This window comes from Rhinoderma darwinii, chromosome 5, assembly GCF_050947455.1.
Source record: "Rhinoderma darwinii isolate aRhiDar2 chromosome 5, aRhiDar2.hap1, whole genome shotgun sequence".
NCBI lineage: Eukaryota > Metazoa > Chordata > Amphibia > Anura > Rhinodermatidae > Rhinoderma > Rhinoderma darwinii.
The window spans coordinates 33,453,682-33,481,473 of record NC_134691.1 but is presented as its reverse complement, the minus strand read 5'-3'; the positions used below and the strand labels follow the sequence as shown (position 1 = coordinate 33,481,473).

General features: G+C 41.0%; 1 protein-coding gene across 6 annotated transcripts in view; it reads right to left on the bottom strand.

The window, feature by feature from the left end:
• The window catches only part of CSMD3 (CUB and Sushi multiple domains 3), a 1,175,227-nt gene that overhangs the window by 486,616 nt on the left and 660,819 nt on the right, over window positions 1–27,792 (bottom strand). For all 6 annotated transcript variants that reach the window (XM_075825814.1, XM_075825808.1, XM_075825809.1 and 3 more), the window contains 3 exons: window positions 22,631–22,813; window positions 18,634–18,960; window positions 1,019–1,213 (listed from right to left, as the gene is read on the bottom strand). In XM_075825814.1, the coding sequence (XP_075681929.1) occupies window positions 1,019–1,213; window positions 18,634–18,960; window positions 22,631–22,813 (705 nt within the window). The remainder of the gene's footprint in view (window positions 1–1,018; window positions 1,214–18,633; window positions 18,961–22,630; window positions 22,814–27,792) is intronic.

Genomic DNA, 27,792 nt, shown 5'->3' with positions numbered 1-27,792 from the left:
AAATACACATTTATTTAATAAAACTACAATTACATTACTACAACTACAAACTTGAAATATTCAATTTAAATGTAACAGTAAATGTAAAGATAGTCTTTATATATTAAATGTGACTCATAAAAATATACAACTCCTTCTTCCAGCCTGTAACCTGTTTCTTAAATTCATCTGATTACTTGTTTTTATTTTGCTGAGGTGACCAAAAAAAATAGTAATATACATTTAGCTAGAAATTTAACTGTACTAGAAATGGCTTTTAGTTTTCCATTTCAGTGATCAAAGTCTGCAGTTATTTTCTAAAACGTACACTAAATAGCTACATGGTAGATGGCTGGAATGAACACAAGTTTTGCAGTGCAAGTCTTCTACATATATCACAAGTTTTCTTCAAACTGCTATGATTTAATGATGTGCAAAAATGTTCTGTCATTGTGCCACTTTTATAGGGCACATAACACATTTTCTGGAGAGAGAATCTACTCAATCATAAGGGTTATAGGCTCCTACTTTCATACATGAAATACAAGCTCAAAGTCCCACATTCTCTATCATTGATTTTTATTATATTTTGTGACTTCCATATATATTATCTTTGTTTTTTAAATATAAAATTAATTGTGGTGCAATAACAGTTTAGTCTGTCCTGCTTATCTATCTATCTATCTATCTATCTATCTATCTATCTATCTATCTATCTATCTATCTATCTATCTATCTATCTATCTATCTCATATCTATCTATCTAATCTATCCTAAATATTATCAAGAACAATGGAAAGTTATATGCTTTATCCAACTACAATTACGTTTGTAACCACATCAGGTTGGACGCATTACATGACTCAATGCATTAATATGGGCATGACAGCCTCCAAGTGATGATCAGTTTTGATGTTGATCATAGTCAAGAGTCTGAATTCGATCTGCCAGGGTCTTGTAGCTTACAGCAAATATGCATCATCATTGCAGCTTTCATTTAACATTTGTCATTTTGCAATTAAAGACTTAGTTGACAGACCTTCACATCTAGGGATTGGGCCACTCCACATAATTTTCCCATCTATCAGCATACAAGTGATGGTTTCAGTGCCTTGCGTTTTAATAAATCCATCTTCACAGACCACAGAGACCGAGCTTCCTAACTGAAAGTTGTCTCCAAAGCGACGGGCATTTAATGGAACTCCAGGATCAGGGCACTCATTGTGACCAAATGCTGAAAAACAGAAGTGAGAGATAAAGGATTATAAAGTGATACATACTGCCTCATGCTGAAACTAAATCACTGATTCTTTCCTCCTATAATCTTTAATAACAATAATATGAAGGAAAAAACCAAGAATCTTTGGTGGCTGATAGTTTATATAGTAATAAAGTAATAAAATTGAAATGTATTAATGCTTCACTTGAAATCTTTAGTTTCCTTTTTAAATTGAATAGGAAAACTGGAAATTAATTTGTTATATTGTTACATTTCTTTAAATATATTCGGAAAAGTTGTGAACTGTGATTTGGCATATGATAGGTTTGATATACCAGTGCAGGCTGACTGATAGGGCTAATGTAGCTCATAGGACAAGTTGATACTAACCTAAATTAGGAATTGTCTTGGGCCCTATTAAAGCCACTTCATCATCCCATCTGTATCTTAAAAAAACCAAGAGCCATACCTAGGATTTTTTTTTCACCAAGGCACAGGCTCAGTTCACTGCCTGTATCTAAATATCCTGGTTAAGGTAATGGGATTTGTTGATTTGTTGACATCCTTCTGACAGCCAGGCCATATGCCCCGGTAGCACCCCCGGCCCCACCCCAGCTACACAAGGAACAAATTGTTATCCTCCATAGATTCTGATATCAGTGACAAAACAAGTGACTTATATAACAAGTTCAACAGTATATGTATCATGTAACCCCCTGGTCCAGCTCCAAATGATGTCCTCCTGTCTGCATCTCTTAATCAAATTATATCACATCCAGTCTCAATAACTATTGTGGATCATCTCCTAACAGACCTAACAATGGTGGTCACAGACAATGATCCAAATAAGGGCTCATTCAGACGAGCGTAATACGCGTGCAAATCAGACACGCTCGTCTGAATAAAGCCTAAGGGTCTAAAAGTGAACAAGGCAGGGAAGCTCTACCCATAAAGCCAGAAGTACTTACACAAGATGGCTCCCCTTCTGGTCTAAGATAGGAAGACACGTTCTTGTACTAGCGGGTGGAATGCAAATGACGAGAAAAAAGATACAACGAGCCGGAGGTTTCGTTAGATCGGTAAATAGATACTTTTTTGGTGGAATCAGGTTTAAATAAATAGTACCGCCATAATGTTTTATATTTCAGGAGGTACAGAGATGACTGAAGTTGTCTACTACTACTACTACTACTACTGCTTCCGTTTGCACAACCACATAGTCCATTGGGTGTTCACTTAATAATTTCTGTGCAAGATGATCACACCTGCGTAGGGGACCGGTCAGTGACGTTAAATGGCACAGGCAGACCTTCATAGGATGTGTCCAATGGGAACCATATGGTTTACCTTGTAAACTCAGAAGTGACGATAATTTAGGAATAACTATACTATAACTATTGTATATTTAGAATGAATTATTTATACAAGACAGATACATTGATATAGATATGTAATGAAACAGGAAAGATAATAAAGTAATACAAGAATTAAATTAATACTATTACAAGACTAAAAGAGAAAACAAAAAATATAAACCATTGGTGATGTAAATACTTTCCTTGTGTAACAATACAAACAAACATAAATAATAGCACACTTGCTGTATCCTTCCAGGAGTCTTTGTAGTATAACTTGCCAGTGGCTTCCCAGATATTAGACGTATCTTGACATTTCTCCAAGATAACACATTCTTCACAATGTTCAGTTCGATGGACATAAACATTGATTATTCTCAGACCTTTAACCTAATACATTTCCAGTCTTCAGCTGCCTTTGAAATCACAGAGAACAGCGTTGTCTAAACATCTGTGCTCCTGTTGTGTTCTGTGTTTCATCTTTTAACCCTATCACTGTTCATTCCTCTGCAGGGAAATCATTCTCAGCCAATACTTGTTATCCTGTGGGTTACACTGCATGTGAATTCTTGAATACTCATTGGATATTGAGAAGAACAAAACTTGTTCTGGCTCGATGCACATTATTTTGAAGACTATTTAAAAATAAGACCTAACTCTTGTTTACTAAGTGGCTTAGAAACTTTTCTTAGTATTGCAAAACAGGGGCGCATGCTAATATTTAGGGGCAGGATGAGGGGTAGCTTAGGCTAGGTGGTTGCACTTGAGGGAGGGGAGCCCAATGTATGGATTTTTTTTTTCAAAAACAGTATTATTCTGCTTTTACATCGATTAGTAGTTCCCCTCTCTCAGCCCTAAAAATGTTATGCAATTTGTGCACCTGATTAGTAAACCTCAGATACAGTAGAAATCTGGAATTGCCACCTACGTGGTGTGGGGTCCAAGTCAGAAATTATAGGACATCATAAAAAAAATACAGAATGGGTACAAACACCCACTGATAGCATTGTCAATTTTTTTTTATTATTAACTCAATGGGGGCTGTAAAAAATCTGTATGCACGGAGCTCCCCTTGTGGTCATTGCAGGAAAACTTTACAACTACTGTATGTAAGTGAAAGCAGGGAATGCAGTTCAATACCAAACCCCCTCTCCTCATGTGCCCTATAGCAACTGCCTGGTCTGCCTCTATGATAGGTATGCCACTGGTCAAAGCTGTAATTTATCATGGGTACGCTATGTTCTTTATTTCCACCACTGATCAGGTATGAGGATGTTCTCCTCCCATTTATCCATAGAAGTGTTGGTTTAACCACACTACTGCTTTATACAATTTCCCAGGAGCCCCTTATCTTTAATTTTCTTGTTGTGGCCATTAACATTGTGACCCAAGTCCTACAATCAGCTTTGACATTGTATAAAATTAAGACAGGAAAGCAAACTTGTCTTGCAACAATATATGCACCTGGGATATATCACCTTAAGCTACAATGTACCCTCCTCAAAGATATGTTGATTCAGTGAGCCATTGGACACCTTCCTAGTGGCATATGCTAGGTTACATTAGACCCCGATGCACTGGTAGACTCTCCCTCGTGTTATTTATTTATTCACACCCAGCTCTTTATTACATTGCTGTTATTTATGTTCCTTACATTGTGCATCACTTACTGTGTGTACTTACTACTATACATTACTATCCTAAAAAACTGAATACTGAAAAAAAATATTAAAATGTAATTTCAAATAAATAGGTTTTTTGTAAGTTATTGACTGCATTAAAGATGTACATCACCTAAATTTACATTCTAGTCTTAAAACATAAATGGGAGGAATTTATCAATCAAATTACGCCAGTTTTCTGGTGTAGAAAAGTTGCAAATTTGAACATTTTCAACTGTTCTCATTTCTCACCCCTTTTAAAAACTTGCATAAAAAAATGGGTGGAGTTAATAAGGAGAGGGCGTGGCCATGACCAATTTATTAATTCTTATGACAGAAAATGGTTCGTTCAAAGTATAATACAAATCACTCATGCTCATAGCTTTCCTGACTCTAAAATAAACCGAAATGCGGCAGATTTATTTAGCTTTGTGCCACCTTTAATACATTTGGCGCATTTTACTCGAACAAACTTTTGTTTTAGACTGCCCTTTGACACTAGTCAAAGTGACCCTCCTATAATGTACATACTGTGTGATGTAATGAAAGTTTAACCTACTGTGGGATTTTTCCACAGTATTAAAGTTGACCTTTCAAATGGTATTTGAAATATCTGACTAGGTCTACTATACCTAAATAATATTATAGATGTAATGCAATAATCTCCACTCCTATAGATGTAATGCCATAATATCCACTCCCATACCATTATGTCTCCCCACTATTTTGATTTTCATTGGGCCATAATGGACCCAAAGACTGAGAAAGGTCTCGGCTAGAAATAGGTATGCTCCTACATCAGATGTATTTTCAGATACTAAAACTATCATAAGATCTGTCTCACTTTTATATACTGACAATATAACTATAATATTTACCATGCATCGGTAGAGTGCATAAGTCAATGTAGTACGGAGCTGTAGGGATGAGGCGTAAGTTTTCAACTCACACCAACGTTTAAGCAAGTCTTAAAAATGTAAAGCTGGAAGTGTTAAATATAAGGCTACGGCAACACAATGATTTTTATCGCTGATACTAGCCACACGTCCAAAGATTGCTGTTTCGCGCTGAGTAGATTGCGGTAATGTAAGTGAATGTGGCAGTGTTGTGACCGCGCAAGTTGCGGCAATCTGTGGGTCTAAGCGTGTCTACATTCACTTGCTTTACTGCATGTCACTTAGGGTTCGTGGACCCACTGGGCTGTACCACCTTGGCGGTATGGCAGTGGGCCAACAGGGCGCAGATTAAAGTCTATAGTTCATATAGGGTACCTGTGGCAGCTCGGACAGTAGCAAGGCAGGCACGGCTGGGACTTAGGCAGCGAGTAGACATCAGGCGTGCAGCAGCAGGAGAGGCGTGGTATACAGCACAGCACGACTTTGGCTCAGAACGGAACTCGACCAGGATAGCACGGGATACAGGTAACAGGATCAGGATCAGGAACAGGAACACTGGAAAACACTAAGAGACCATCGCATAGACAAACTTAGGGTACGACAATAACGCTCAGGCATCGAAGCAAGGAGCTGAACCCTTCTTATAGTCCAGGGCACTGATGGGCTGATAGTTCATTAAAGTCTGGTGTGCGCGCTGCCCCTTTAAGAGCGGGCACGCTCGTGCGCGTGCACCCTACAGGATCCGGCCGAGGTGAGTGGAAGCGAGCGACACATGGCTCCCCCTGACTCCCGTCAGGGGGAGAGTGAGCCTGACGACCCGCAGCCACATACATGACAGTATCCCCCCTCTTATGCCCCTTCTTCTTGGGGCCAGAGCGAGGGAGAAACTTCTTCAGAAGAGTAGGGGCATTGATGTTCTCCTCTGGCTCCCAGGACCTCTCTTCAGGACCAAACCCCCTCCAATCCACCAAATAAAAAGTCTTTCCTCTCATTCTCTTGGTGTCCAAGATCTCCTTAACCTCGAAGGTGTCTGAAGGACCTGTGGAGGCAACTGCAGGGCTAGGAGTCTTGGTAAAGCGGTTCAGAACCACTGATTTCAGGAGAGAAACATGGAAGGAGTTGGGGATCTTGAGGGTAGGAGGCACCCGAAGCTTGTAGGCGACAGGGTTGATCTGCTGCAGGATCTCGAAGGGGCTGAGGAACCTGGGAGCAAATTTGTAAGACGGCACCCTCAGTCGAATATTTCTGGAGGACAGCCAGACCCTCGTGCCAGGAAGAAACTGAGGAGGTTCTCTTCTCCTTGCGTCCGCCTTCCATTTCATGCGGTCAACCGGCAGCAGGATGAAGGATCGAGTCTGCTGCCAGATCTGCAGAAAGTCCCCAAAAGCCGTGTCAGCCGCTGGTACCTCGGACGTAACAGGGACCGGGAGAGGAATTTGTGGGTGTTGGCCATAGACAATAAAGAACAGTGTCTTCTGTGTGGACTCGCTGGTGTGATTATTGTAAGAGAACTCAGCCCACAGAAGCAACTGCACCCAGTCATCATGCTGCTTGGGGATGAAGTGGTGTAGGTAGTTCTCCAAGATCTGATTGATACTCTCGACCTAACCATTGCACTGAGGATGGTAGGCCGAGGAAAAGTCCAACTTTATATGTAGGAGACCGCAGAGCGCTCTCCAGAACTTCGAGGTGAACTGAACCCCCCGATCAGACACAATATACTGCGGCAAGCCGTGCAGGAGGAAGATGTGTTGGATGAACAGCTTGGCCAACTGAGGAGCAGAAGGAAGACCGGTCAGAAGAACGAAGTGGGCCATCTTTGAAAATCGATTCACCACCACCCAGACAGTACTGCATCCAGCAGAGAGAGGCAGGTCAGTAATAAAGTCCATAGCTATATGCTGCCAGGGAGCATTGGGCACAGGCAATGGCTGGAGCAGTCCATCAGGTCTGGAGTGACCGACCTTGTTGGCTGCACATATTGAACAAGAAGAACAAAGTCCATAATGTCCTGGGGCAGCGTGGGCCACCAGAAATGATGAGCAATCAGATCCCGGGTCTTACGGGTCCCCGCGTGACCTGCCAGTCTAGAGGAGTGTCCCCAGTGAAGGATTCTTCCACGGTCAGCCAGGCACACAAAAGTCCTCCCTGGAGGAATGTCCCCAACTTGCAGGGGATTTACAGAGACAATGCAAGACAGATAAATAATGTTCTGTGGAATTTCCATGGTGTCTTCTGTCTCTAAAGACCTGGACAAGGCATCGGCCCTCACATTCTTGTCAACCGGTTGATAATGGAGCTCAAACTGGAACCTGGTAAAGAACAGTGACCTCCTGGCCTGACGAGGATTCAGCCGTTGGGCCGTCTGAAGATAGGTGTGGTTCTTATGGTCCGTAAAAATCAGGATGGGATGAGCTGCACCCTCTAGTAGATGTCTCCACCGTTCCAGAGCCAATTTGATGGCCAGTAACTCCCGATCCCCAATAGCGTAGTTGCGTTCTGTGGAAGAGAAGAGCTTAGAAAAATATCCACATACCATTGACTTGCCCTTGGAGCCTCTCTGGAACAGGAGTGCACCAGCACTGACAGAGGATGCGTCCACCTCCAATGCGAACTGTAGAGAAACATCTGGATAGTGTAGGATAGAGGATGACATGAAGGCATTCTTCAGGCTATTGAATGCGGACTCAGGAGTCCACACCTTGGCATTCATGCCCTTCTTAGTGAGGTTAGAAATAGGAGAAGTCAGTGAGGAGAAGTTTGGAATAAACTGTCTGTAAAAATTGGCGAATCCCCAGAAAGCGCTGTATGGGCACTCAAGCCTTGAGGACGTGGCCATTCCAGGACAGACTTTACCTTTTCAGGATGTATCTCGAGACCTCGACTCGAGACGATGTAGCCCAGGAAGGGTAGAGCATCTTTTTCAAACACGCACTTCTCCAACTTGGCGTACAGACGATTCTCCCTTAACCGTAGCAAAACATAACGGACATGTCTCTGATGCTTCATAGAATCTGGAGGAAAAATCAAGATATCATCAAGATAGACCACAACACGAACATAGAGGAGGTTACGGAAAATGTCATTACCGAACTCCTGGAAGACCGTGGGAGCATTACACAAGCCGAAGGGCATTACTAGATATTCATAGTGTCCATCATGGGTGTTAAATGCAGTCTTCTATTCGTCACCCTGGCGAATCCGGACTAGGTTATAAGCCCCACGCAGGTCTAGTTTGGAAAAAATCTTGACACCACGTATACGATCAAACAGCTCTGAGATCAGTGGCAACGGATATTTATTTTTCGCCGTGATCTGGTTGAGACCTCGGTAGTCAATACAAGGATGAAGAGAGCCATCCTTCTTTTTGACGAATAAGACCCGGCTCCTGTCGGAGAGGAAGACTTCCGTATGATGCCCCTCTCCAAGTTCTCTTTCACATAGGCGGACATCGACAGAGTCTCTGGCAAGGAGAGAGGATATACCCTACCACGGGGAAGGGATGCATCGCCTCCCTCTTGCTAAAGACGTCCGAAAATGCAGCATAATAATCCGGCAATCCTGCCAATGACCGAGGCAGAGGAGGCTGAACTGAACAAATCTGCACCAGGCATCGGCTTTGACACTTGCGTCTGCGTTATCTCTCCTGGGTGGATAGCTTACACTGTTCTATCATCACAGATTCCTTGGGAGGATCGACATCTGAGGACAGCAGGGGTTGCTGCAAAGTAGGGACCAGACTAGGAAGGCCTTCCTCCCGACGAACCTCTTGGAGGCGTTCTCGGATCCGCATGTCAATCCGGACAGACCGAAGGATGAGGTCATCCAGGGTAGACGGCAGATATCGAGCGGCAAGTTCATCCTTAATTTTCGGAGACAGTCCATGCCAGAATGCAGCCACCAGGGCCTCATTGTTCCATAACAGTTCTCCCGCCAGGGTGCGGAAGTGGATGGCGTACTCACTCACGGAGGTGTCTCCTTGGCGTAGGTTAATCAAGGAAGCCGCTGCAGATGAGACCCGTCCAGGCACCATCCGAAAAGTCTGGAGGAATCCCTGGAAGTCACGGGTCTCTGGTCCTTGTCTCTCCCAGATAGGGTTCGCCCATGCAAGAGCCTTGCCAGTGAGGAGAGAGATGATGAAAGCAACCGTTGCGCCATCAGACGAAAATGTCCTAGTATACAGGCTGAAGTGGATCTAGCACTGCTTCAAAAATCCATAACAGGTACCTGCGTCTCCATCATAGCGGTCAGGAAGTGGCAAAGAAAAACGAGGGTCAACATTGCCAGGAGGTGTAGTGTGAGGAACAACACTGCCAGGAGGTGTAGTAGGAGGAATGGCAGCTTGTGCCTCCTGCCGACGTACGAGAATGTTCAACGCCTGGAGGAGTTGGTCCTGTCGAGACCGGAGGTCTAGTTTATCCGTCCGCATCTCTTGTGATTTTGTCATGGTCTTGAATCGGCCAGCAGGATCCTTCGACAGGCGTCGTATACAGCACAGCACGACTTTGACTCAGCAAGGGACTGATTATTAAAATTATTAAAAAAATAAAATAAATGACATTTAAAAATGTATGAATGCAAAAAAAAAATCTATGAAATGTCATAATTTGTTTTAAACAAATGTATGGCAAATATTCCACTCAGTCAATTCAAACTTACTGAAACACACAGAAATAATTCATTTATATACCATCAACTTTCATAAGCACTGGAATAATGAATATGTCATACAAGCTACACGCATATGGAAGCATACAAAGATTGGTCATGTAGAATATAGAGAGCATTTGACAACACTATGTTACATTCATTACTGTAATTTTACTTTTAAAGGGGTTATCCAGTTAAGAAAACTAATTGTCATATATTCTATTAAGAAATTTAGTTCAGGATCCTCATCTCTTGGCTAAAGTGGGGAGCGGTTACATGGAGCATCTGTAGCTCTAGAGGACCTCCCTATGCCTCCAATTTCATACAGACGCATACAGAAGATTTTTCTCTCAAATGTAAATCCATGCTATTCTCACCTAGAAGTACCTCTACTTAGAGCCGTACTGAGATTCATACATTGGCACAAAGAGTGTTCCATAGTACAAAGCCTCAGGGTCTCCATATGCCTCTGCATAACCTCCTCCAAATGCCTCTGCAGTGTGCATGAGGTTTAAGGGAGCATTCACACTAATGTCTACTTTTGTATGTGTTAGGCTGGATTCACACGAACGTGGCGTTTTTGCGGACGCAAAAACGCGGCGTTTTGCGCGCGCAAAAACCACTTGACAGCTCCGTGTGTCATCCGTGTATGATGCGCGGCTGCGTGATTTTCGCGCAGCCGCCATCATAGAGATGAGTCTAGTCGACGTCAGTCACTGTCCAGGGTGCTGAAAGAGTTAACTGATCGGCAGTTAACTCTTTCAGCACCCTCGACAGTGAATGACGATCACAATATCGAGAAACCTGTTTAAAAAAAAAAAAACACGTTCGTACTTACCGAGAACTTCCCTCCCGGCCGTTGCCTTGGTGACGCGTCCTTGGTGACGCGCCTCTCTTGACATCTGGCCCCACCTCCCTGGATGACGCCGCAGTCCATGTGACCGCTGCAGCCTGTGCTTGGCCTGTGATTGGCTGGAGCTGTCACTTGGACTGAATTGTCATCCCGGGAGGTCAGACTGGAGGAAGAAGCCGGGAGTTATCGGTAAGTCAGAACTTCTTTTTTTTTACACGTTCATGTATATTGGGATCGGAAGTCACTGTCCAGGGTGCTGAAACAGTTTAACTCTTTCAGCACCCTGGACAGTGACTATCTCCTGACGTCGCGTACCGGAAATTTTTTTGCCGGGTTCGGCCAAAACGAGTTCGGCCGAACCCGGTGAAGTTCAGTTCGGTTGTCCGGGTTCGCTCATCTCAAAGACACTCCGTTTGGATGTTTGTAAACAGAAAAGCACATGGTGCTTTTCTGTTTACATTCATCCTTTTGACAGCTCTTGCGCGAGTCACGCAGTTCGCACGGAAGTGCTTCCGTGCGGCACGCGTGGTTTTCACGCACCCATTGACTTCAATGGGTGCGTGATGCGTACAAAACGCAGAAAGAACGGACATGTCGTGACTTTTTTTCAGCGGACTCACGCTGATGAAAAATCACGGACATGTCTGCACGGCCCCATAGACACATATAGGTCGTTGCACGGACGTTTTTCCCGTTCGTCTGAATAAAGCCTTAATGTATTTTTGTTTGGTATGAAATACAGTACCATTCATGACACAAGGCCTTGTGCATATGGTTGTATTATGACTCTACTTAGATTCCGAGTTGCACAGAGCCATAATAAAGAATCCTTAGCAGTCTTGGGGCCATATTATACTTCCACATGCCTCCTCTATACAAAGGCATACAGAGTTTTTTTTCAGATTCATCCAGAATCCTTAAGAAAACAAAATTGTAGTATGCTTTATTAGATGTCGTATTTCAGAGTTATTGCCCCCTCAGAATCAATGTCGTAATATAAGGATCCTATTGAAGCACCTTATGACGACACATAAAGTGTGCTATGACTTTGTTGTATAGAACTATAGAGACTTCGCATTCATGCATACCTATGAGACCTAATTTTTTACTTAGTATACAATTTTGTAACGAAATGCAAAACTTTGCACAGAATTTGGGGCCATTGGGACTGAGCTGCAGAATAAAACTCAGCCTATAGACAGAAATTGCGTCGTTTCTAGAAAAAAGCTGAATATTTTCTGATCTATTTAAACACTATATTTTGCGTTACACTGGAATTAATATTCACATCAATTGTTACTTGAATTGTTCGTCACTGCCTATTGTATTATTGCTTAAACACCTACCACTGTAAAAGCCTTTAATACAAAATTGTCAGTGAATGAAGGTCTCCAATAAAGACTTAGATGCCTTGAGGAACATTTTTTAACTTCTGTCATGGCAAACTCGATTTGTCGTGAAATAAGCAAAGCTTTCTGTGTGTCAGATCGAGTTTAAGTCAATTCAGGCATTGCTAGTAACAACTCACATATGGGCAGTGCAGCTGTTTTCTCTTCCATTGGATCTTGATTATTTAATCCGTTTTAGTGATAGGAAGACACGTTACAATAAGTCCTCATAATGCTGCATTTTGTGGAGAAACTGTTTCACCAGGACCTTTACTAGAATAGCAGTTTCACTTTACTTTTTAGGTGGATTTCACTTATGAATATAATAGTAAACATACGATTTTGAATCAAATATATAACTGTAGTAAAGACAAACTAAAAAGTGGTTTTATACCCTGTGTATAAAAAGTACTTTTAAAGGGGATATATCTTCAGAAAATGACATATAGTATTATCAGGTTCTTTTTAAAAAAAATAAAAAAAAATTAAACTACCTCAAAATATCCTTAACTATTCACATTAGCTACTTAAGCACACAGAGTAGGCTGGCATTTCCTGTAGCACCCTTTTTCAGCTTTTCTATGTAGACTAGGACATGTTCAGCAGAGTCATCTCATTATCATTAGAGAGCAGGGGATAAAATGCCAGATGACAGTTGTATTGTACTGCTAGATATGGCAGGATAGAAACACTATACATTACACACACAAATAAGGCTCTGTATGCAGCTACCCTTTCACGGTCAGGTCTTTGGGGAAGGAGGCCGTACTTCATAAATTCTTGGAGACTATATTTGCCTACTGACAATTTTCTGTCCATTAACTTCATTTCATTGCAGCTACCATAAGCACAAACACCCTACACGCTACATTTTCTGCACAGCCAATATAGAAAGTAAATGTATAGGCCAGTTCACACAGAGTTTTTTTTAGATGTTTTTTTGATGCGGAAACCGCGTTGGAAAACGCACCAAAAAATGGCCGAAAATGCCTTTTATTGATATCAATGGGAGGCGGAGGCGTTTTTTCCCATGAGCAGAAAAACCGTCTTGCGGAAAAAGAAACAACATGCCCTATCTTCAGGCGTTTACGTCTCTGACCTCCCATTGACATCAATGGGAAACAGAGAAAGCGTATTTTGCAGCGTTTTTTGCCCGCGGCGCTCAATGGCCGTGGCCGAAAAATGCCGTGAGATATGCCGCAAAAACTTGGCAAACAGCGTGCAGGGAGAGCAAAATCTGCCTCAAAATCAGAATTTTCTGCCTGCAAAAAACTCAGTGTGAACATACCCAGGGAAAGGTGTTAAAAATAAAAAACAAATAAGTACAACAGTAAAAAAAATATTTGTTTACATTTTATTAATGAAAGTAAAATTAAATACAAAATACATTTATTTAAGATTTTTGTTTATTGCTGAATATCTTGATAAAAAAAAAGGGTTCTTGCAGAGAAATAGATAGAAGAGACAGTTGCCTGAGGGACAATCTGGCTAAGGCTTTGCAAGTCCACCACTAAATAAACTAATTTATTTTCTGCTTCTGATTATCAGCAGGATAAATTCTTTCAGTAAGAAGTCTACGCATGAATTTAGTCATTTACTGTATTTTCTGCTTCAGAACAACAGAAGCAAAAATAAATTGAAGGCTACACCAAAATATCTTAAGAAAGAAAAAGGTTGTAAAAATAAAAAAATAAAAAAATTAAAAGATGCTGAAAATAAGAAAATAACCATAAAGGGTACCAAACCTCAAATACACAGAATATAATAGAATATATAAAATATTATAATAGGTTTTAATAAAGGGCTGTCAATATTAAGCACATAGATTAAATGTATGTAAAAGTATCTGGTGGTATCAGAATTGGTGATAATGGGGGCAGATATTTTCTTGGTGTCTTGTCAGTAGAAAATAACACAACATATATATAAAAACAATAAGTCCATCTAGTGTAATAACTCAAAACATTTATATATTGATCTCTAGTGTTTTTAATGAAGGTGACCACCTAAATAGGTTGTATATGATAGGTATATATGTACATACATATACATGTATGTGTGTGTGTGTGTGTGTGTGTGTGTGTGTGTGTGTGTATGTGTGTGTGTGTGTGTGTGTGTGTGTGTGTGTGTGTGTGTATATATATAGAGATATATTACAAAAGAAAATAAACATTGTGATGAATTTTAAGTACTCTTATTCCCATCTTTAACAAGGATTGTTAGGTGCATAAACCATATACATTAAAAACAAATATATATATCTCAGCATGTAAGCATAGGACATAACTGGAAGTCTTGCAGGGTAAGTGAACTTCAGCTGAATGAGAATGTTTAGCCTTGTAAGAAAAACCCTACTGGCAAAACAGAAGTTTTATGTACCAAGCTGGCGTGACATATGTCACAGTCAATTTAATGTTAATGCTACACAATTACACTTTGAGAACTTATTAGTGACAGCATTATCCACTAGTGTCACTTTGAAAAGACACTAAATTTACATTGTTATTAATTGCATGATTCTGGCGTTGGCAGAAACAATTACTTGTTTAGTCATAGCAATAAGAACAGACACGTACTTTCAACAGCAAATCCTACCTTCAGTTTCATCAGAAACTGACTCACTTAAAGTGACTTTCTGGTCTCAGGACAAAATTATAAATGTGATATATATATGGAGTAATATTACCTGGTGTTCTCCAGTTGTGCCCCTCTGCCGTGAATACGCCGATTTAGGGTACCCTTTATGTTGTCTCAAAATGGCCACAGTGCTTCTCAGACTGAGTTTAAAACTCTCCCTCTGTTCACAGATTGGACAGAGCAGCTTTGGCCAATTCCAGAACAGAGGGAGGGTCTCAGACTCGTAGTCTAAAATGCGTGCAGCCATTTTGGGACAGCACAGAGGGGACCCTATAAGGGCAAATTCACAGCAGAGGGTCACAACTACAGGGGACCAGGTAATATTACTCCATATACACTTTCATATTTAAAATGTTGTCCCGGAACCGGAGGGTCACTCTAAAGGTAAAAAAAAAACAAAACACATTTTCCATGAATTGATTTTGACTTACAACAGTTAACGTAGAAATTTCTCAGCAATTCCTTTCTAAAATCCTTCTCTCCTATATCATGACCCTGTAAGAAGTATAGAATGAAATCTTCTATACATATATATCCCAGGAGATCAACTATTCGCTGCTACTTCTTTTTACTAACCTCTGTCTGACTGTAAGGCAACTGGCTGCAGTAGAAGCTCTCCCCAGTGCTTTCTGCACTAGCAGATCAGGGATACAAAGTTCCACCTCTTCGCCATTTGTCTAACAAAAGGGTTTTTTTTAGACCAAAGAAATGAAGACGTGCTCTTTACATTAAGTCTACAAGACTGTTTGCTTCAGAAACATGTAGAAAATCATGCAGAGTGAAGAATTCTGTGGGCAAGTTTATCTTCTGTTTACTATGATCACTTACACGGTATTCGGGTTTCAGCAAGTAAAGGTTATTTTATATAAGGAAAAGTTATCAACTTTTTAAAAATATGTTTTCTTTATCAATTCGGCACAATTTTTAAGATCTCTGCTTGCTGTTATTCATAAGGGACCTTCATTATTTACTTCCAGGGGATGAAACTCAGTCCTGATCATGTGATGGACACATGGGGAACGGCTCGTTACAGTAGAATTATTAGAGCTCTGTCATGTAATGAGCCGTGCTCTTGTGTGTCCATAACCAGGATAGATTTTTATGCACTGAACTAAAGTATAGAATTACAGCAATCAGAGATCATGAAAACTGTGACGAAATGACACAGAAAGTAAATTAGAACATTTTATAACCTTTCATTATACAAGGAACACCTATAACCATGGGTGATTGCTTATATTTCATAAAGCTCTCCCTACACTGCGCCTATTGTCTCAAGCTTGGAAAAAGTGGAGTAATTACCCAAAAAAGGACAGTCCGATTCTTGAATCTTGCCCTACCTCAACCCTAGCAAGCCCTGAATATAAAATATATAAGAAGTCAATGAATTTAGGCCTCATAAAAATGAACATAGCAAATACTCTAAACAGATTCATTAAACTCTCATCATTCTCCCAACGTGTTTCCCATCGTGGATTCATCAGAAGACTATAGCATAAGTAAATAGGGCTAAACACTATAAGCAATCCAGTTGTAGCGGTAATAACATTACTCACAAGTAAAAAATGCAAATAAACCACTTAGGGTTAGAAAGATAAGCTCTGTTATATCATGACCCATAAACCCACGTACAAATGGTCAAAGTGGTGTGCGGGCACCACATTATCTGAAGGGGAGACTATGAGGGTAGTTTAGAGAGAACTTTATGGAATCTAATCAATTTGACTTGTTTCTATTTTATTGTATAGAGATTGGACCTGTTAATCTACCCCTGGTATAAGCAGTAACTTATGCCATTCACTGTTAGTAGTTTCACTTACTCTCAGACGGTTGCTTTTTACAACAATACACCTAGAACATACTTTATTTATCGTTGTATTGTTATTGTGTTCTAATCACTTGTTTGATTTGAAATTTTTAACTGACTATATAATATAGGATATATTTAAGAAAGGCTTTTTTGAATTTGCAGTGATATATTAGTGTAAGAGTATGTTCACACGCTTAACAAAAAACATCTGAAAATACGGAGCTGTTTTCAGAGAAAACAGCCTCTGATTTTCCGGCGTTTTTGAAGCTGAAAATGAAGCTTCTTTTAATTTGGAGCTTCTTTTGAGGCTTCTTTTCAGTCTTTTTTTGAGGCGTTTTTCATAGTGTTCAATGGAAAATCAGCTCCAAAAAACATCTGCAGAAGTGACATGCACTTCTTTTTACGGAGCGTCCTTTTACACTCTGTTTTTTAAAACAGCGGCGTAAAAAGACGCCCTGTATAAACTAAATGCTGTTTTTCCCATTGATTTCAATGGGCAGATGTTTGTACGCGTTCAGCTTCCGTTTTTTCAGGTGTTTTTTGAGGTGTAAACGCCCCAAAATACGCCTGAAAACACAGCGTGTGAACATACCCCAAGATTAGGCACACAGAAGTTATTATTAGACCTAATTTACTGAAGAAGACTTGGAAGAGTTAAAGGGAAAGCAAGACAGTAGCCACGAGATAATTGTATATGATCATAGAAATCCTAAAAATGCTGATGACTCAAACAGAAGATGACATTCTGGAGAAACACCATTCATATAGTTCCCAAGAGAAAAAATGGCTTTCAAAGCACTTAATAATCATAACAATAAATTACATTTGAAGAAACACTCCAGCAGAAAAAAATCTATATTGCCTATACAGTGCACCATAGGCTATTGTTAAAGAATAATGCAGAGGCTCCTCTGTATGACTTGTGTGTGCCTGTTTTAGTTAATGTGCCATTTATGAGTTGTCTGCCATCTTGGTACCCTCTTCCTCTCTGCAGCTTACATTTCCATTCATGCAGAGTGCACTTTGTTTTGAGTCCTATCTAAGTGCAGTAAGTAATAGATCAATGACATTGAACTAGTGCACTCACACATCAGAGTCTTAGTATATCCTATGTGATGTCGCTTCAGCCCATCTCCTCTGCCCCTTGCTTGTGATAGATCAGTGACATACTGTAGAACTGCTGTCCCTTAAAGTACACTGCAGAGTTTCAGTGTATTCCTATGTAGCTTCAGCCTTTCTACCCTGCTAGTGATAGATTTTACCTTGTAAGCAGAATGCAGGGGAGAGCAGTTAGAAGCTGCATCTCATAGAAATATACTGGAGATTCTGCACACAGTAGTCATAGATAGTTTAGGCAGTCAGTATGAGTTTGAGGAGTTTTATAACTCTGCAGCTAATCGTTGTATGGACTCTATTATATCATTGCACTCCTGCTCCCTTAGACAGGCCAGAAATTATCTCTTCAGAAGCACTATAGGAATAGGGGATATACAGAGAAACAAGGAGGGTAGATCTATGTGTGGAGTGGGAGGTGTCTCAGAGCTGCCAGGAGAGATTTGATAGGTGATTATGTAATCTTGTAGGTCAACCACACAGGGGAGCCTCACCTTCTGTCTACACATAAGATCATGGCCTATTTTAGTAGTCAGACAGAGATCACATGACACTATAGTCAAAGCAGCAAGTATTCTGGAACAAAAGCATATTTTATTTTTAAAATAAAAATACTTTACTTTTATCTCACACAAGATCTTTCAAGTCTAATTCCACCACACAAACTATCCTTTACAATTTTAAGAAAGCCCCTTGTTTTATGCATATTGTCACTTTTTTTTGACCTATCTGCATTCCACCTCCTATCTAAACACCAGCCTCCCAACATAGCCCAGGACAGGGAGCCATGTCTACTAACTGCTGATGGCTTCATGTTTGGAGCCTCCCTTGCCCTGTTCTCTCCTACATTTGGGCCTGTGCCCACACCAGTTGGGTCTGTTAGGTGATGAGACACTGTTGTCACTGAGACAGGAAGTGATGCCATTTGATTAATAGCTATACATACAGGAGGACATCATTTGGAACCAAAAGGGCGCCTCACGATAAAATGACTGCAATCATGAAATATGTCAATTTGTATCTGTTATATGTTATATTGTTACTGCACTTTCCCAATGACAAAAATACTTACTGCTATACGTAATATTAAATCCACGCCCAGACATTGAATGATCTGCTTGGAATTCCAACCGAATTATATGATTGTTACTGGTAAGGTGAGACGGGACTTCAGCACCAGTGAACGTTCCCAATATTGGAGAGTCTAAAGAGTCACCATCTTTAATAGCCAGAAAATCAAACTGAGACTCCAAGTCAAAATCATTAAATGACAAATGTATCCGGCTTCCTGGATCTGAAATGATGGTCCAGATGCAGTTTAAATTGTTTCCGTAACCTTCTGGGTAGTCAGGAGAGAGAACTGTTCCCATCGGTGCAGTAAAATTTGACAGGCATGGAACTGTAAAAGTGAAATACAATAAATTAGCATGCGGACAGGTTTTAGCAAGCTCTCCACTTTACTTTTTAAGATTTGCATAAAATGCAGTTTGTTCGTTTTTGATTGCCTACGTGTGGTTCTAATCCCTGGGCAGTGTCCAAATGAACATTACAATTGTCAGATGTAATTGCTTTTTCTTTGTCTGAAAACTCTCCATTGCAAATGACTCCAGTTACATGAGAAACATATAAGACCGATGTAAAATCATCCGCTAAGTAACAGAAAACAGGATTAGAGTTTTGTTTAAATTACAAAAAAAATGTAATACATGAAAGTAAAGAAACCTGTAGCTTGATTATACAATTCTTCATTAACTTGTTGGATATCTTTACTCAATTCTAAACAACAGATGGTGTAAAATTTCTCAGTGTATCATATTAGGATTAACTGTATGTACTATGGGGACAACCAACTTATTTTTATTCAAAGGCATTAACAGAAAGGTACCGTTTAAGCTCTTTAGTTGGCTAAAAGGTAGTAACCATATATTTGAACATCTGGCATCTCCATTCATGTGATAAAATCATAAAATATATAGGATCAATCTCCCTATACAGTGCCTTTAAAAAGCTAAAAAGCATTGACCCCTTGGTGTTTTTTCTTGTTTTGTTGCATTGTAATCTTGAATTACAATACATTTTGGGGGGCTTGTATCATATGATTTGCACACAAAAAACAGAGAGCTTTAATGTGCATAAGTATTCACCCCCTGAAAGTCAATACTTTGTGGATTTCCCTTTTGCTGTAATTACATATGGAAGTCTCTTGGGTTATGTCTCTATTAGCTTGGCACATCTAGGCACTGGGATTTCTGCCCATTCTTAAAGGCAAAACTGCTCCAACCCCTTCACGTTCGATAGTTGTGTTGGTGTACAGCTGTCTCTATGTCATGCCACAGATTCTCAATTGGTGTGAGGTCTTGGCTTTGACTAAGCCATTCCAATATGTTTAAATGTTTTCTCTTAAACCCCTCCAGTGCAGATTTAGCAGTATGTTTAGGGTCATAGTCTTGTGGAAGGTGAACCTCCGTCCCAGTCTCAAACCTCTGGAAGACCAAAATAGGTATTCCTCAAGAATTGCCCTGTATTTACTGTCATCCATCTTTCCGTCAATAGTGACCAGTTCTCCAGTCCCAGCCCCTACAGCATGATGCTGCCACCACCATGCTTCACTGTGGGAATAGTGTTCTTTGGGTGATGGGAAGTGTTGGGTTTGCGCCTAACATAGCGTTTCTCATGATGACTGAAAATGTCAATATTAGTTTCATCTGATTAGAGAGCCCTCTTCCATGTATGTGGGGAGTCTACCATATGCTGTTTAGTGAACTCAAAAAGTGTTTTCTTATGTTTTTCTTTAAGCAATGGCCTTTTTATGGCCACTCTTCCATAAAACCCTGCTCTTTGGAGTACACAACTTATAGTTGTTATGAAATTGCAAATTGAGCGATTCCCCAAAGTCTGCTGGAGACTGCCGGGAAATATAGAACCGCAACCACAAATCTGTCACAGCTCTGATCAACAGAGTCTAAGGCTACTCAAAGGATTTCGCCAGAGCCGACCGCAAGGTGGAATGGTCTTTGCTGCATAGAACCCAGGTTGTCTTAGCAGAGTTCAGTGTTGGATAATAGGTGCAATGCAGGCAATACCTGAACATGATAACCAGCCAGAGGGTACACCAAAAGTCCAAAACAGAGCATGTGGAACTCAGGTACAGCAGAGGTCAGAACCAGCCGGGAACAGATATTCAAAAATTGGTAAATAAGGGGTTAACGAGAGACAGGCCGAGGTCAGTTTCCAATTAGTCCAGAAGTCAGAAGTACAGGGAGTGCCAGAGCTTGATCAGAACACCAGAAGACTAGGAGAATCCCATGAAAAGACCAGGTGGAGGAAGCAGATATAAATACAACCCCACACCTGATAGGCAGAAGGACAGAAAAAAGAGATAGGCTGGAAGTAAAACAGAACCGCCCAGAAGCTAGAACAGTAGTTAAGGCGTTTTCCTAACAATAGTGGTTCTCTGGACAGATAAACCATCTCCGCTCTGTGGATGTTTGGAGCTCCTTCAGTGTTATCGTTGGTAACTTTGTTGAATCTCTGATTAATGTCCTCCTCGCCTGGTCTGTGAGTTTTGGTGGGCGGGCTTCTCTTCTCAGGTTTATAGTTGTGCCATAGTCTTTCCCTTTTGTTTTAACATATTTAATGGTGCTCCATGGGATGTTTAAAGTTTGGGATATTATCTTATAACCCAACCCTAATCTCTACTTTTCCACAACTTTGTCTCTGACCTGTTTGGAGAGCTCCTTGGTCTTCTTGTTACTTGTTTAGTTGTGTTCAAGACTTCCAGAACAGGTGTATTTATACTGACATTATGTGACAGATCATGGGACACTTCAATTGCAAACAGGGGAAATTATTCAACTATATATATGTGACTTCTGAAGTTAATTGGTTTGAGCCAACCTCATTTAGTAATTTTGTAGCAAAGGGGATGAATACATATGCACTCACAACTTTTCGGTGTTTTTTTTAAATTTAGAAAAAAAAAAAAAAAAAAAGTTTTTTTTTTTTTATTCCACTGTAACAATTTGCACTATTTAATTAAGGATATGCCATACATTTCTGATAGATGCGGGTCCCAGCTCTGGGACCAACACCTATTAAGAAAATGGGGGTCTCCTGTTTCACGTGGTGCGGCGGCCCTTGGCCGCAGAATCCTGGTGGTGGCTAGTGGACAGAGTGCCAAGCGTGCACACTGTTCAATGGGAGTTACAGAAACAGCTAAGAAGCGCTTGCTCAGCTGTTTCTGTAACCTCTATTGAACAGAACGGAGAGAGCCACGCGCACACACGACCCTCCCTTCACTAAACACCGCCTGGATTCTGCAGCCAGCAGGCAACGCACCGCGCTAGAGCAGAGATTTGAAGACCCCGTTCTCGATATAGGTGTGGGTTCCAGAGTTCGGACCTGCATCTTTCAGAAGTTTATGGCATGTCCTGAGGAAATGTCATTCATGTAAGATGGGAATACCCCTTTAAATCCATTACATAAAATCTAATTTGAAATCCATTTTTATTCCAGGTAGTCATGTAACAAAACAGGAAAGACACCAAGGGGATGAATTCTTTGCTAGGCACTCTATCTATCTATCTATCTATCTATCTATCTATCTATCTATCTATCTATCTATCTATCTATCTATCTATCTATCTATCTATCTATCTATCTATCTATCTATCTATCTATCTATCTATCTATCGTAGTGTAAGAATTTGCAATACAATTGTTTTTCTATATTATTGTATTATAGTATATCGCTTTCAAAAGGCAACATCCTACTCTGCCTCCAGGGCTAACATCTTCAGTACGGGAAACAGCACTTTACATAATAAAACAGTATGCAATAAGTTCCTTAGTTTTCCTAATGGTGGCATGTGGGCAGTAAGATTGTTATAATGTAACTCTATATCTATACAATGAATTTGAAGCTCTGTATCAGAAAAACTGAGCTCTAACCACTATAAAGATATATGAATGAAAAAATATTGGCCTCCACTCCTGAGTAAAAAATGTTTTGAGTGTTAAAAGGAAAAATAATTAAAAATCTATGTTTGTCTTAAAGAAAATATACTTACAGATACATATTGGTATATTTGCAGACCACTGATTATTTTCATTGCAGGATATTGATTTCTGTCCTATTAATTCAAACCCAAACTGGCATTCAAATCTCAAGACATCTCCATTGGAAAAGCCGTCTCCTTCCCGAATACCATATAACGGAGTTCCAGGGTCACCACAGCTTTCTTTTTCAATTTCTGTAACAATAAGAAAAAAATGTTGATATGTTAAAAGAGTGTCTAAAAGATCCTTCAAAATTATATATGGGTGAATGTGAATATCTATAAATAATTTAATAAGTGATTTATCAGTTTTTAGGTGTTCTAATTAAAGTCATTATTATAAATACATTTTAAATAAAGTATTTTTTATACATATTAATCTAAATAGGTCCAATATATCTTTACAGTGTTTCAAGTTTTTTGGTTGCAGTTTTTCAAACATCTTGCTTTGTTTTACACAATTGTAGAGTTCAATTTTGAAAATTATGGCTGCCTGCAGCCACCACTAGAGGGAGCTTTGTGAAGACAGATTTATACAGCTCCCTTTGAACTCCCTTCTGTTTCCCTCTAGCCAGAATGCTATAATTTAAATCTGTTGAATAGATTTATTAAGAATGGCATTTCAGATGCCAGTCTTACCATCTGCTCCATTGGAGTAAGGTGCAACCGATTTATTAAGAGGGGAAATGCTCTAACATAGAGTTGTTATAAGATTCACTCCCAGAGATGACTGCAATTGTAAGCCTCCAGAGATACTAAAAATACACTCGGGGTTAATACTAGTGCACCATGTGAGTGGTAAACTGGTAGCTTTCTCTAGTGCAGTATTCTCCAGATTCATCAACAGGGTGCATGTCATGTTGATTAATCTGGTGTAGGCAAAAAACAATGGCAAGTCAGACCTTAGTTTCTAAGTAGAAAAGTGGTGGCAAATGAAAAAAAATATATAGATTTGCTTGGTGTAGGCCTGAATCCCTGCCCATGAATTCTGACACATTTGCAGTTTAGCACCAATATCCTCAACCATGGCCCATCGGGTTGTTGCACACGCTACAGAACTTTGGTTGTTGCCTTTAATTATTTCCTCCTAGTTCTTTAGTTTTTTTGTTATCTGAAAGAGGTTCCTATGTGATATAATGGTACTTTTATCCTAATTTTTTTAATCCACATCCTATCAGTTTGAATAGAATCTAAAATTTGTGCATTGATGTGGATGATAATTTAGACCAGGGGTTTCAAACTCGGCCAGGTAAAAGGGCCGCACATAGAACAAATATGAAGTTGACCAGCCGCATTACTTTCAAATTTGATATAATACAAAGTTATTGTTAATCAATTCATTATTTGAACAACTATAACAATACTACATTACTTTAATAATACTACTGTACATTACTATAATAACACTGCTATGTTTAAACTTACCGGAAATTTGCGAGTCTACTCCACGTGCTTATTTTAACAATCTAGTCTTCCAGTTTAAGTGCCGATAAATGCAGTCTTTATGCTCAGTTGGCAGCGTTTGGCAGACACAAGAATGTCAAGATTGGACAGCCCCTTTTTAGATGCCACAGAACCCACTGTAGATGCTGCAACCCCCAAGGATAATGCCACAGTGCCCTCTGTAGATAGAGCCGCACCACCCTAGATAATTCCCCAGTGCCCTCTGTAGATAATGCCACAGTGCCCTCTGTAGATAATGCAACAGTGCCCTCTGTAGATATTGTCACAGTGCCCACTGTAGGTAATGCCACACACCCGCATAGATAATGCCACAGTGCCCTCTATAGGGAGTGCCACCCCCCTAGATAATGCCACAGGGCCCTCTGTGGATAATTCCCCAATGCCCTCTGTAGATAAAGCCCCAGTGCCCTCTGTAGATAATTCCACAGTGCCCTCTGTAGAGAGTGCCACCCCCCTAGATAATGCCACAGTGCCCTCTGTAGATGTAGATAATTCCCAGTACCCTCTGTAGATAATGCCAAAGTGCCCTCTGTAGATAATGCCACACACACACACACCTTTGTAGATAGTGCCACTCACAGCCCTTTGTAGACAGTGCCACACACACCCTTTTGTAGATAGTGGCACACACACTCCTTTGTAGATAGTGCCACACATATCCCCCCTATAGATAGCTCCATTGGGGCTCCCTGTAGGAGTGGGATCCCCAGCCAAAGCGTTGCTGTCCATATATGCCTTGTCTATCAGCGGAATGCCCGACCAGTGCGTCGGCAACGCACTGACCGGGCATTCTAGTCCAGGAAGAGCTACTTACGTCACTGTCTATATATGGACAGTGACGGCAGAGGCCTCGTCTATCAGCGGAATCACCGACCAGTGCATCGGCAATGCGCTGGCTGGGCATTCCGGTCCAGGAGAAGCCACTAACGTCACTGTCCATAAATGGACAGTTAAGCAGAGGCCTCATCCATCAGCGGATCCCTAACCAGAGCGCTCTGGCTGGCGATTCCCCTCCTAGAGGGAGCCCCAATGAAGCTATCTAAAGAGAAGGGGGTATAGCGCTGTCCACAGGGTGGGGTGTGTGGCGTGGCACTATCTACATGGGTGGTGTGTGGTGCTTCTCCTACAGCCTGCTCTCTGCTCTCCCGTGGATGAAAGCTTCAGGGGCCGCATGCGGCCCGCGGGTGGCGTGTTTGAGACTTCTGATTTAGACCCACATAGTGTCCCATGGAAAAGACTGAACTGGTAGAAAGTGTTGTCATGGGGTAGGAAAACAAAACAGCATATGATCTTGTAAGGGCAAAGCCACACGTGGCGGAATTGCTCTTGAATTCCGCTGCGGACACTCCGCAGCGTTAATCCGCAGCGGAGCCGTTTCTCCATTGACTTCCACTTCTATTTAGTAGGGTTCGTTTAGACGAGGCTGAAAATTCCGCTGCAGAGCATAGGCTGCGATGCAGAATTTGGTGTCCGCAGCATGCAATGGATGTTGCGCAGTTGTGGCGGACTGGTTGCGGACTCATGGCGGAATTTCCCCATTGACTTCAATGGAGATTCTAATTTCCGCAATGAAGTCCGCAGCTGTCATGCACATGTTATGTGTGCTGCGGATGCGTCTTGCTTTTTTGACATGACATTTCTTCATTCTGGCTGGACCTATGTATTTCTAGGTCTACAGCCAGACTGAGGAAGTCAATGGGGCTCCCGTAATTACGGGAGCGTTGCTAGGAGACGTCAGTAAATAGTCACTGTCCAGGGTGCTGAAAGAGTTAAGCGATCGGCAGTAACTGTTTCTGCACCCTGGACAGTGACTACCGATCCCAATATACAGCAACCTGTAAAAAAAATAGAAGTTCATACTTACCGAGAACTCCCTGCTTCTGTCTCCAGTCCGGCTTCCCAGGATGACGTTTCAGTCTAAGTGACGGCTGCAGCCAATCACAGGCTGCAGCGGTCACATGGACTGCCGCGTCATCCAGGGAGGTCAGGCTGGATGCCGAAAGAGGGACGCGTCACCAAGACAACGGCCGGTAAGTATGACATTCGTTTACTTTCACTAGGGAAAGTGCTGGCCCTTCTCTCTATCCTGCACTGATAGAGAGAAGGGAAGCACTTTTACCGCAGTCCGCAGCAGCTAGTCCGCATCAATTTACTGCACATTTTGGGCAGATCCGCCGCAGAATCTGCATTGATGCGGACAGTTGTGGAGGAAATCCGCCACGTGTGGGCATGCCCTAACTCTTTGTACATATCACCTTGCAAAAAAGTTAGCAAAAAAACTTTTTACACTATTTTCACATACGGACTGTTATTTCACAGCGCAACTTGAATTTACTGCAAAATTATATATGATTTCTATGTAAATCTGACTATTTATTGCCATATTCAGTATCAAGACAAATTAAAAGTTAGAAAAATAAAAAATGAATGATTTTTAAAATGTCAAATCTTACAGATGTTCAATTCAAAATTGATAACCTGCTTGGCCTCTTATTCCTGAATCCATCCAGAACTAGGCTCCCAGAGCAGTAACAGTGGATTGTTATGAATGGGAATTGCCTTTTTATTTGTTGTATATTATCCCCGTGAGTCACCTAATATGCTATTCATTCTGAGTGCAAGCAGTATAATAAAACACAATTAGCTTGAAGAGATATAAAACTAAATCAACAGTCTAAGCGAGTATTCTTTTACGGCATGTGCCATATGTCTAGTAGGTTACTTACATAAGTGACACATTTTTGCTGAGGCTTAAAGAATAAATGCAGAAGGATGGCATTAATGTATAGCTCTGCCATAGATATGACCCAGAGGTCCATAATAAAAAGCTAATAGAATCATAACAGGTGAAAAGATAATTGTGGGTAAGCAATAATAGGTGAGTATATAAATGCGTGTGATGAATAACACAATGACAATGAAGAAAGCCATGGTCAGAAATATAGAATGTACGCAGAGGTTTATGTTATGTGGAATAAATAAATGTTGTTCTTGAGATTGTATGATGTTGGTCAGAGAAATGTATTTGCCCTAAGTGATCATTTGGTTTACATTGTGCAATGTAATGCACAATAACTGCCAATTGCTTCATGCTCATATGCAGGGGTGTGCCATTCCACTCCTAGAGGGAGCCCCAATGGCGTTATCTACAGGGAGGGGGTGTGTGGCACTATCTACAAGCTGCTGTGTGGCACTATCTACAAGCTGCTGTGAGGCACTATCTACAAGGGTGTGTGTGTGTGTGTGTGTGTGTGTGTGTGTCACTATCAACAAGGGGCTGTGTGTCACTACGTATCTACAGAGGGCACTATGGCATTATCCACGGGGGTGGCACTATCTACAGAGGGCACTGTGGAATTATCTACAGAGGGCACTGTATATATGGGGGCACAAACTGGGGGCCTAACTTCTATATGGCGACATATAGGGGTGCTAATTTTTATATGGGGCACAAACTGGGGCCTAACTTCTATATGGGGGCATAAACAGGGCCTAACTTCTATACGGGGGCACAAACTGCAGTTTTTTGATGTTTTACTGCCTCTGTGAGTTCCCCCTCAACGGGGCCCACTAAGTCTGTCTCGCCCAAGGGCCCACATAAACTCGAGCCAGTCCTGCTCTCAAGTTACACCCCTGCCTATACGTATGCCAGTAAGGGCACTTTTTTAGACGGCAGTAATTGGTAACAGGAAGTGTCCTTTTTGAGCACT